This window comes from Uloborus diversus, chromosome 6, assembly GCF_026930045.1.
Source record: "Uloborus diversus isolate 005 chromosome 6, Udiv.v.3.1, whole genome shotgun sequence".
Taxonomy (NCBI): Eukaryota; Metazoa; Arthropoda; class Arachnida; order Araneae; family Uloboridae; genus Uloborus; species Uloborus diversus.
In genome coordinates this window covers 51725840-51738260 of record NC_072736.1, presented here as the reverse complement: position 1 = coordinate 51738260, position 12421 = coordinate 51725840, and the positions used below count along the sequence as shown (strand labels likewise).

General features: G+C 33.5%; 1 protein-coding gene across 1 annotated transcript in view; it reads right to left on the bottom strand.

Moving 5' to 3' along the window:
- The window catches only part of LOC129224756 (solute carrier family 12 member 2-like), a 273588-nt gene that overhangs the window by 24229 nt on the left and 236938 nt on the right, over positions 1 to 12421 (bottom strand). Inside the window, exons 13-17 of the mRNA XM_054859303.1 lie at positions 9887 to 10042; positions 6346 to 6445; positions 4637 to 4751; positions 3056 to 3190; positions 968 to 1074 (exon numbers count right to left, since the gene is read on the bottom strand). Coding sequence (XP_054715278.1) covers positions 968 to 1074; positions 3056 to 3190; positions 4637 to 4751; positions 6346 to 6445; positions 9887 to 10042 — 613 coding nt within the window. The remainder of the gene's footprint in view (positions 1 to 967; positions 1075 to 3055; positions 3191 to 4636; positions 4752 to 6345; positions 6446 to 9886; positions 10043 to 12421) is intronic.

Sequence of the window (12421 nt, the reverse complement as noted above, 5' to 3'; positions counted from 1 at the left end):
ATTGTTAAATCTTTCTCTTTAGATAATAGCTCCCAAAGAATAACTGCATTTTGTTTCATAAAGTAAACTTTTAGGGCAGCGGTTATCAATCGGTGGTTTGCGAAAAAAATATTGTAATGGCGGAATTTTAACATGCCTGTTTCTGATGAAATTTCATGCTCAAGCGGTTTCAAGCAAATTTTGTTTCTTTTTTACTCATTTGTCTCTCGCACATTCGATACTCTTAGCTTGAAAATATTTGCATACTTCCTGACATATTTTACATTTAAATAATTTAGTCTGTCATTGCAAAGTGCCAGTTTTAGCGTTTCCATTAACACTGATAGGTGATTCCTGAAGCCATGCTGAAAAAGCTCTACTTAGAATGTCCTCAGATGAAAGTATTTGAAAGCGTTCGTTTCCTCAGAAGCTTTTGTTCGGAAAGATTGATTAAACTTGATGAAAATATTGCATGGAGCATATACGAGCGTCTAAAATATTTTTATATTTAGTTTCTTTACTATTTGAGTCTGACGAAGAGCTATCGCTCTTCTCGTGTGTTGACTAGGGAAATCATTCTTAGCAGTTACGTGTTTTCCCCCTTCATTTTTGACTAAGACTTTTTTCAGCATGCCTTATAATTTAACAATTCTTAACAATTATAAAACTAATAAAATTGAGTTTCACTGCTTACAACAATGCGTCAACACAACAATTAGTTCAGGCTCTATAAGATTAAAAATGCTAAAATTCACTTAAAATACTAAATATTTCGTTACAAAGAATTTCCATTTGCGACGAACAAAATTCGAGGTCCCTTGAAGTTCGTTGGAATGCGATTTCTCTGTATCACATTTTAATCTTACCTTTTTCCTAGGACACACTCTACAAATATACAAACATCACAATTTCTTAAACGTATAGATACGTCAGAAAAAAGAAAGAGAGAGAGAGCAAAAAAAAAAAAAAAAAAAAAAGCTATGCTTACTGTATAACATTGAAATATTCTTGAATTTCTTCGTACGCACAACTCTCCCAATCATTCTTATAGCCCATCAGAATCATGTTTGGCTTTAGTTTTCCCATGCCTGCCACCTGAAAAACTAAATATTAGTATACGGCCGTGGAATGTCTCAGAACACGTTTTATGCACACAATTTACCAGAACCTGCTATATTTCTACTAGAAATAAACGCCCGGTGCTGCCTGTGAGAAAACGTTAAAAGGCCGGTTGATTCATTCTTACATGAAAACAGGTTACCTTTGTTGTATGTATATCATTTTATTATTACTTTTTAAAGATCCACATCTCTCCAGCTGAACTAAAAATTAGTCATCTATGACGAACAGTTGGTTAGATTACATTTAAGTATTTTCTTTTGTAAGCAAAAATGCAAAAGAAAGCCAAAACTTATGATTCAATTAGAGAAAATGATCAAGATATACAGAATGTTCCGTTTTAACCAGCAAAACTTCCGTTTCCGGACCGTTAGTCCTGTAGATGTATACTCCCATTTGCAAAAATGTTCAAAATTAGATGCAGAGTTGAGGTACTGAAAGTTTAAAGTAAAAATAAAAATGAATGAAAAAAAATCTTGCTTTTTATACGGGCCACAGGTTCCCTGACTTATGTTTAGGGAAATAATCTCCATCGAAAAATAATTCCAACACAAAAAGTTTAAAAGTAGAACGGCCAATATTCACCGAGATATGAAACGCAGTGTTTTGTGACTTATACCACTTTACACTCGCCGTCAATAACACCTCTTGGGGGAAAATACAGAGGTTAACAAGTGTTTAAAATTGTGTGTATACAGTGTGGTTTTTCAAATTGTTCGAGGCTTTGTAATGTGTTTTTGCGTATCACGGCATAACATTTGCATAATTGTTATTAATATCAGTGAAAAATATGAATATCTTGCCTTTTTACTTTGACAACCAGTTATTCTTCTGAAAATCCGACAAGTTCCGATGCCATCTTCTGTATGGTCCCTTAAAACTTTGAACTGGAATATCTCCTTGAGTTTTGGAAACACAAATGTCAAGTTTTTTGTGTCAGTAATAGTTTTCAATGGAGATTATTTCTCTAAATGTAAGTTGGGTGACCTAGGGTCCGTATAAAAAGTTATTATTTTTCATTTTTTGTCTCATTTTTATTTTTGCTTCAAACTTTCCATATCTTAACTCCAAATCTGATTTTGAAAATTTTTACAATTGAAAGTATGCATCTAGGACTAGCGGTTGCGTTCCGTTTTAACCTGCAAAAGTCTTGCAGGTTAAAACGGAACACCCTATTTATATTGTGATCCAAAGGATCGTCATAAAATACACAATTGCATGATTGTATTATGTTCCTGAAACCAGTAAAGGGGGGATGGGGATTGACCCAACTTTTTCTGCTGAGCATAAATTTCGTTAAACAAAGAAGATATTTTTAGTTAAATATCCTCGTGGAAAATTGATGACATTTTTACAATTATAAAAGTGTAGTTTCTAAGTTCTAATACAGTGAGAATTAGATTTTTTCCCATGAACTAGAACTACAAGATCACAATTCAACAACAATCCAAGAACAATCGTGCCCATAACTAATCATTATCCCTATCAAGGAGAAAAGATGAAGGAATGAAATTTCCTAAAAATGTAAGTCATTTATTTTATTTTTGTGGTAAGAGTATAAATTTATTAAGTAAATAGTTTCTCGGTGAAAAAGAAAAGAGCAAAGAACTCGCCCATTCAAGGCAGAGACAAACTTCAAATTATAATAACGAAGCACGCCAGAGAATTCGGGGGGAGGGGGGAAGGGGGCAGTTTCTCCTCGCCCTTATTAAAATAGGGGCGCACGCTTTGATGATACGATGAATCATAATATAACTATGCAATTGCGAAAATAAATATTTTTCTATTTAATGATGAATAACATTTTTCTTTTATTTAGACATGTTTTAATTTTGTGTAAACAAACAGTTTAATGTAGCAAAGGATCTGCAAATTTATACTTTAACAGACAACCTTCACTATAAGAAGAAGAAAAAATCATAATGAAGGCTCAGTGTGCCAGAGCTACTTCCATTACTTGAATAAGAGACGAAACACCCTTGGAGAAGGATTGGTCTTCGACTGCACTGTAAAACGCTTTGATGCTACGATGCCTGAGGTACTTGTGGCCCATCTCCAGCATACCAGAGCGAACTTTGTGGCTCAAGTGTTCCTGCAAAATTCAGAGATAGCACATCAAAGATAACACTATTAGGAAAAAACGCCTTCAACTTCATTTCAGGATGATGATATTTGCTGTTGTCAAAATACAACGGTCTCACATTAAATAATGTTTCATGGAATAGAAGAAGAGTAAAGAGTTCCCAAATTTTTTCGATTAGTGGTACCCTTTGAAGAGTCGGAATTTTTTCACGGCACCCTTATCTGTATAACATACATTATTATTTATGCCGTGGATATTCCGCGGCAACCCTCGCCTCTCCTTGTGGCACCCCAATTTCGATGCCGGCCGTGGCAACCATTTTGGGAACCCCTGCAATATAAGAAAGCATCTTCATATGCTCTCTCTTTTAAAAGGCGCTAGATTTTGGTTAAAAATTTTATCTCACTTCAGTTGTTACATTTAAAAACTTTTGTACTAAGTACTGAAACTAATTATTTTAAATTTTATTTAAACAATTCCCAGAAATTTTAGGATGATATACTATATTAATCAGTAATATTTCTCCTCAAGAATTCACTCCTTCACTCCTCTTAAAACGGTACCAAATTAATTTCAAAAATCCAGGTTCGCACATTCTTATCTTCAGCTATGCCCAGTTTTGCAAGGATTCTTCCAACAATAGTCGCATAAAACCATCTTCTACCTAAGAAATCTTGAACCTATTAGAAAACACACTGATTTTCCTGTACTGGTGGTTGAGTTTGTAGAAAAAGGGGCGTGGTTAAGAAACTGCAAACTCTGGATTTTTGAAATGAAATTGGTGGGAAGAAGAGAACGCTTGGCATGTAGTATATGTTGTTACTTGATATCATATCACACTACAGGGTCTCCCGTACTATTATTCGGGGTTTAAACGGTTGGATAGGGCCCTTAACACAACGCAACTTTTTGATCCAGACAAGAAGCCCAGCAATGGTCCAGCATCCCCAGAAAATTTATTCATTTAGAAGATTTCGTGACCACTGCATATTTAATGTTCCCAAGTCACCATCAGCGAACACGGAGGATCTTCAACCGGCTGGCATCGAACCCGGGGCCTTCCGCTTACGAGTTCGACGCCTTACTGATTAAGTCACCACGGCCTCTGTTACTTAATTGCATATCACACTGAACTCACTCATAAATATTCAAACCAATCATAAAATTATCAGAATCAGTACAAAAGTATTCAAATGTAGGAATTAATTTGGAACGATAGAGAGTATTTAAAAGGTAATTAAAGAGAAATATTAAAGTACTGCAAACTATAGTTGGAGCAAACCTAACCTGTCAGCGTCTTAATGCTGTGATTAGGATCTGCTTAGCCTTCACAGTATTGCCAGGTTAGGTTTGATCAAATTATAGAATCTAAAACGTTCTGTTGAATTGTCCTCTTTTGGATTTCTGTGGACATGTTTGTAGACACATTATTTCACTTTTCCTCAGAATACTTACTTTGGTTATGACATTTCCACATATTAAGAGACTCAATTTCTTCGTGATGGTATAGCTGAAGTCGATTAATGGTGGTCGATGACTAGGATGTCCACTCAATACCAACAATTGTGGCCTGAGAAAGAAAATTAAATCTTTGTCATTGCTTTGAGACAATTAAAAAAGTCTTGACAAAAAGAAGAGGGATGATTAGAGTGAAAGACAATTTCAAAATCGTGTGGTGTCAGTTTCAATTGTTTATCCCCACAAAGACGCTTTCGTAATTGTATGAATTTCCAAAATTAGAATAACTAAAATGATTTAAGAAGCGTGCCTTTACATTCGTAACACTTAATAATAGTATAAGTTGAGCGTTCGGCTCTGCTGCACATCATGAGATTGAAGCGGAACGCGTTTATGTAGTTCTTTCTTGTCATTTACTGAATATTCATTCCTTTTATCAGGGCTGCGGAGTCTGAGTAGTGGAGTCGGACTGACTTGAGGGTAAAGGAGTCAGAGTCGGGAGCCGACAGTGTAAAACTACAAGGTCGGAGTCAAAGTCGGTCATTTTCTCTCAATGTTCGCAATTCGGCCAGTGCTTATGGAGTCGGACTCGGACTGGTTTTGGGTAAAAGAGTCGGAGTCGGATACTTAAAATCCCTGGAGTCTGAGTCTGTTCTTTTCGCTACGACTCCGCAGCTTTGCTTTTTATGTACTTGATGAGATTTGCCCCGGTAAGATTTATCCTAATTGGATCCGTTTTGTTAATATCCTAAACAAAACTAAAAAAAAAACAGAATGAATATAAGAAAAATTAAAAGTTTTTGCAATCAATAAACGGTTTTGAAACTTGTTTTTTTTTTTTAACTTGAAGTGTTATTTTCTCTCGTTTCGAATACTTCCTTAAGTAGAGTATGAAGTATGAACTTTGAGTAGTATGAAGTAACTTTTGATTGTCTGTTAACTTCAGAAAAACACCCTTAAATAACCTTTAAAGAGTAAAATAGAAACAATAATATACAAATAGATTTAGTGTTAGAAAAAAAAATAAATTAAAAAAAATAAATAAGTAAAAATAAATAAATAAACAAATAAAAAAAATAACATAAATAAATAAATAAATAAATAAATATATATATATATATATATATATATATATATATATATATATATATATATATATATATATATATATATATATATATATATATTTTAAGGAATCAATAAGATACAAAAAGACTTCTTATTGTCAAAAATATAAATAAATAAGCAGAAAAAATAAGTTAAACAAGAAAAAGAGTTAGGTAATAATTTAACTGAAAGAACGCCTTAAGTTAAAACACTTCTACTCCAGTAGCAGTTAATTTAGAATTTTGAACGAATTCCATGTAATGGAGAGAGAGAGAGAGAGAGAGAATCCATTAATTCGAGTGTTTTCAAAATTTTAAGCGTACCAGTGATTTTTCCCCACACAAGAGTTCTTTATTGCATCGCATACAGTATTCACGTGAACATGATTTTAAGGTTTACTCTTAATTAACGAGGAAATATTGTCTGCAAAAGAAGACAATAACGCAATCCGAAAACCACCCACAAAATTTAAACTATGTTGATACCTTAGCATCAACATTGTACAATTGTTAATTTGTTGGTTAGTGAAATAATTGCTGTAAAATAAGAAGATATGACAACTGACTTCAGTTTTTCTTCTCTACTAGTATTCCACTTACCTATAATTCTTCACGTGATCTGCGACATCGTTCAATTTCATAACTGCATTAAGAGCGAGAGAATAGGTCTGCGCTTGTGTGGAAGATCCCCAATTCACATCTGAAAAAATAAAAGAGCAAAACGCATGGAACTTTCTTCCGTTGACTCTACCGGTGAGGCATGATATTGGGTGTCTTTGTTTCAAGGATTTAATCGCGATGGGAAAAGGTCGAAAAATGCGACCCTTTAAACTAAAACCCAAAACACAACACGAACAAATTTAAAAAAAAAAGGCATTTTTTTTAATAGTTCAAAACTTTGAAGCTGGAGATTTCTACAATGTACACACATAAATTCTGAAATATGTTTGTTGAAGTAGGCTTTCAGCATATGCATTCCATGTCAACGTTGCTTCTCGATATTGCGTCATTCAATACCTTTTTGATATGTTATTAAGAAAATATGAGTATGAAATTTAAGTAATATATTAAGGAAGAGTTGTGCGCGTGCATATATATGATACTTTTGAACCTCGCCAAATGTTTTCAAAAAGAGAATTATCAATAAATGAGTACAGTGGACTCTATTATGAACAAGCATGGGACCGAACAAAAGTGTTCAGATAATAGGGTTGTTTATTAGAATGGTTGAGTGGAAATGCATGTTGCATATGATTTCTGTTACATTATAATGTCCAGTACTCTGTCAAGTGAGCTATACCAGTTTTTGGGATGAGGTGATGAGTTTTGTATTGGCAGCTAGTGCAATGTCTAGTTAGTAGGATTAAACTCTTGCATCTCTTTCTTTCTTTTTTAATTTAAATAGTTTTACGTGACATTTAACTATAAAGTATTACAATACAGTTAATGGTGCAATAACTAAAAAAAAAGGAATTTTAATCTGTTTTTGCATTGCGTATTCTCGTTTAAAGTGCGTGTTATTATCCAATTGTTTAAATAAAAATGTTTCTAGGTGATCCTTAAATACGCAGTTCAGTGGCAGAAATTCCAGGCTCATATTGCTCAGCTGATCGATTTTATGTAATGCAGCAATATCCAAGAAAATAATTTTTCATCTTTCTCTCTGCATAGTCTTCTTAATTCTTTTCAATCATTGTAAAAAATTGTGAAGGTTTTTCAGATTTTCCAACTTGATTCATAGGAATTCTTGAGTACCGATTGCTAACAGATGTAATAATTGAACATTGTTGAAAAAAAAAGAAAGAAAAAAAAAGGCGTTCATAATACTGGGTTGTTCATATTATAGGGTGTTCAGAAGTCATAGAGGTCTGCCTATATTAAGTGTATGGGGTTTCGTCGGGACCATCAAAATGTGTTCAGAATATGGGGGTGTTCACTTTAGGGAGTGTTTAGACAGAGAGAGTCCACTGTACCACTGCAGTACATGTATTAAAATCGACAGACATAAATCTCTAATTTGTTTGAATTTCTGATAGTTTTTAAAAGTATGCAATCGTTTCTATAGTATCGCAGCTGGTATAAGGGTTTTCAGAAGGTTTCTTAATGCATCGAGAATGTGGTAGTCATGTACGTTTCAAAATCAGCATTTAATATCGGAAAATAATATTTCTATTTGTAGTTCTAGAGTTCTAGTTTTGAGATTCAAACTCATACACGGTCTGTCCAGAAAGCAATGAGAGTAACTCTAAACAACTAGTCTTATTTTGGGTTAGTTTTAATATTTTTCTACCTAGCTACTAGAGTGCCTTAATGTACCGTCGCCAACGACTCTGCCGTCTGCCATCCATTGATGCCCACCTGGAAGTCTTTAACTGGAATGGTTGCTGTTCAGAACGCTAGTTGCGTTTATTTGAAAGGTCTTCAGATTAGCAAAGCGATGACCTTTTAAGCTGGATTTTAACCAGATCTTTGTTTTGTATTCGACGAACTAGCTTTTGTACAAAGAAAAAGTGCGTCCATTTATGCCTATAAACTAAGGGGTGCAACATCGATGCTTTGGAAACATCGATGTTTTACTATTCATAGGGGGCATATTCATCTCTAACACAATCGATCGTGTTTGATTCTATCGAGTGCTATTTACCAATAGCGCAGCAAGAAATTGCTATCAGGGCAGGGAGACGATAATTTCTCGTTGTGCTATTGGCAGATCGAATTCGATCAAAATGAACCCGATAGATTGTATTAGAGATGCATATGATCCTTAGTGATAAGGGTGGTTCGAAAAAATTAATTTCTTTATTTCGGAATCGCGTTACCTCTCAGAAGTTGTAGTTTGGTAGCCTCAATTGGGGAAAAATATTTAAAAAATTCTAATTTGACATCTGCAGTTCGCGCATGAGGCTGAAAGTTTCAAAAAATATGAAAAAATTGAAATTTTCAGAAAATAATAAAATTCTTTTTTTTTTTAAATACATTAGTTCACGACGCAACAGCCATAAATTGTCTAAAAATAGCGTAGTTTGAACCTAAAAATATTTTATAGCTTTTACATAAGATCTTTAGTTTGCGCATAAACCTGGGGAAGAGATTTTAGCTCAATTTAAGGCGTATGCGCAAACGAAAGATCTTATGTAAAAGCTATAAAATTGTTTTTAGGTTCAAACTACGCTATATATTGGCAATTTGTGGCTGTTGCATAACGAAAATATAAAAAAACTAATATTATTACTTTTTGAAAAAGTCAATTTTTTGCATATTTTTCCAAACTTTCAGCCTCATGCGCGAACTGAAGAAGTCATTATTTGTTTTTGTTATTTTTTGCTAATTGAGAATACCAAATTACAACTTTTGAAAGGTAACGCGATTCCGAAATAAAACGAGCTGATGTGTGTATCACATGATTTCCTTTTACTCTAATTTAATGTCATTTTCTCATTATTGGCAGTTTTAATGTCATTCAATAGTTTACTCTCAAAATATCACCAACAGCTGGCCAAATTGAAACCAGATTTAAAAAAAAAAAATTAAATTAAAAAAAAATCGCCAAATTTGTCACCAAGTTGGCGACAAAACTTGGCGATTAAAAGACTGGCGATATATCGCCAAGTGTCCGCCAAATTATATCCACACTTGAGTTTACATCGAAATTAACAATGATTTCCCCCACAAAAGGGGCAAATGACCCCCTTTGGAGCATCCGAATGCAACCAAAAAGGGAGGTGCACAACTAGACCCCACTAGGAGTCTAGGTACCAAATTTCAACTTTCTGGGACATTCCGTTCTTGAGTTATGCGACATACATACACACATACGCACATACATACATACATACGTACATACAAACGTCACTGGAAAATTCGTTGCAATTAACTCGGGAATCGTCATTATGGATATTTTGCGTGTCTATACGCTCGTAGGCACTTATCCACGTGTGGTCGAGTGGAAAAAAAAAACTCAATATTCATTCGGGGGTGAGTAAAATGGAAATTAAGGTCGATTTCGAGTGAAATTTTTTTCGCGAATACAATACTTCTTTTTTTGTAAAAGGAAGTAAAAATCGGTTTTTTCAAACCACCCTATTAGTTACGCTGTTCGATGATGGCAGAAGCGGGAAAGGTTGTTGAAATCTTGACGTACCTGGTTTGCGTTGGTAAATGCAGACATAGAGGATGGACACAACGGCGAAGGTGACGAGGGATGCCACCCAGTTGATGATAAACATGACGAGTAAGCACAGAAACGCACCCAAGAGACCCAGCCACATGCTGTAGTAACGAAAAGCAGGACGAAAACCTGAAAGACAAAAACAAGTTAACGAATCTGTTGGGAGTCGAAATCTTTTACAAAAACACTTGTCCGAATCGGATAATGGGGTTGTTTCCATCAGTCAAAAGTACTGCTGAAGGGGGGGGGGGGGAGAGAGAGAGAGAGAGAGAGAGAGAGAGAGAGAGGGGGAGAAAAAAACGTGGAGAAGAAAATCTTTTATTTTCTAAAACGTTTAATTTTTGATTAAGTATTTTTAAATGTCCCGATTTTTCTAATAAGGAGTGGTCTTTATGACGTCACAAGTGATGAACTTTGGCGCACTCTACTCCACTGGAGCACTGAATGCTTACGCTTGCTGTCTACCGCGTTTCCAAGATATGATTCAATTAAGGAGTGAATTAAATATTGAAATCTGCGCTAATAGCATCAGTGAATGGCATTTCATCACTTGTGATGTCAAGTACAGAAGCGGAAAAAATAAATTTAAATCTGCGTAATGACTAAAATAACTTTAAAAAATATTAAACTTTGTTAAATTATTCAAAAAATGGTCAAATCCTAGTGTTTTAAGCATTTTTTCAGGAAAAAAAAATAATTTTCCGAAAAAAAAAAGTTTGGGAAACGACCTCCATTCTCTCAAAAATTATTGGGGAGAGCTAGATGGGGGAGAGAGAGCTAGACAAACATATACATATTTTTTCCTCTCATAAGCCTTCTTTCATAATTTTTAAAACTGTATTTATGACTGTTAATCACTTTGCTTTTAACTACTTTTAGATATTTTAAAGTGACATATTTTATACTCTACATGAGAGATATTTTAAAGTTTAGCGATTTCATTTGCATGAACGATATTTTAAAACCTATTTTATGTTCTTAAAATCGAGTTCTCATTTTAAATAATTTAATAACAATTAAGGAAATGAGGATGAAATGTAATAGCATGATTCTCTCTTTGGGATTTTATTAGTAAACTTAGTCAAAAAATAAATAAATAAATAAATAAAATAAAATAAAATAAAATAAAATAAAAATAAATAAATAAAATAAAAATAAAAAAAATAAATAAAAAAAAATAAATAAATAAATAAAAATAAATAAATAAGTAAAACTTTAAATCGAGTAATGAATAACTCTTGTTTTCAAATGTTTTCGTAATTTGTTTTTCTCCTAAATGAGAATTCAACTGTCATATTTCAAACCTTGGGCGGTTCGGGCTTGGAGCTAATCTCTGAGAGGGTTAATGAAATTTGAATGTTTGATAAATAAAAATGAATTTATTTTGCCAATAGTTGCGATGTGTGCATGAGGGGTGACGGCTATGAAATGTTCCACGAATCCTTTTGTACATTTATTACGTCAGAAAATCTTTCTGCAAAAGCCGATTTCAAACAAATACTCCCGTGAGAAGTAGATGCTTATAGAATTCCATTTTTTTTCCCTCTGCATTCCATGTTAACATCCATAAAATTACTCAAACTTTAACGAAATGTTGCAGAAACGAAAGAAAGAAACATGGGAATGAGAAGTCTTGGCGCAAAGTTTCGGTTCAAATCTGAGAATGGGGTCGTTTCTAAAATTTTAAAAGTATTTTTTTCGGAAAGAGCATGCTTAAAAACATAGGATCTGACCATTTTTTAAATAATTTGTTTAAGTTTAATATTTTTAAAAATTTACTTAAATCGGTGCCTTTCATCGTTTAACGCTTCTGCCGATGACATCACAAATGATGCAATACCATTCAGTGTTGCTATTTTCACAGAACAAAATATTTAATTCGCATCTTGACTCACGTGTATTTGCAACGATATGGGTGATAGCAAGCGTAGAGCGCAATTTGGATCTTCTTGATTATCATAACGTGGAAACGCGGAAGAAAGATGCGCCCAAGAGCATTTGTAACGTCATCAAGATCATGCCTTGTTTGAAAAATCGGACATTTGAAAAAAATTAATTAAAAAATAACTGTTGGGAAAAATGAAAGTATTTTCTGAGTCCATGTTTTTTTTTTTGCTTATTCTATCAATTTCAGTGACAAAAAGTACTACTTTTGACGGAAGGAAACAACCCCATTCGACTATTCCCTCGAAAGTTAAGTGATTTAAGTTTCCCTGTTTTCTATTCTCGATGTACAGTACATAATCAATTTGTATTGAACTTTTGTTAGTTCTTGACGTTTTAAAAATATATTAAATTTTCTTTACTTTTTCGTAAAAATTTCGAAAAATATTACTAAAAATATATTTTTGCTTTATTTAAAATTAAAATGTAAAAGAAAAAAATCAATTTTAAGAAGGTTTACTATCGACATTACCTACCCCGTAAAACCACTTCTGTGTTTCAGACGTTTAGCAATTATATCATCAAATTTGGCAGAATTTAATAAATGAATGTTTTTTTCACCGC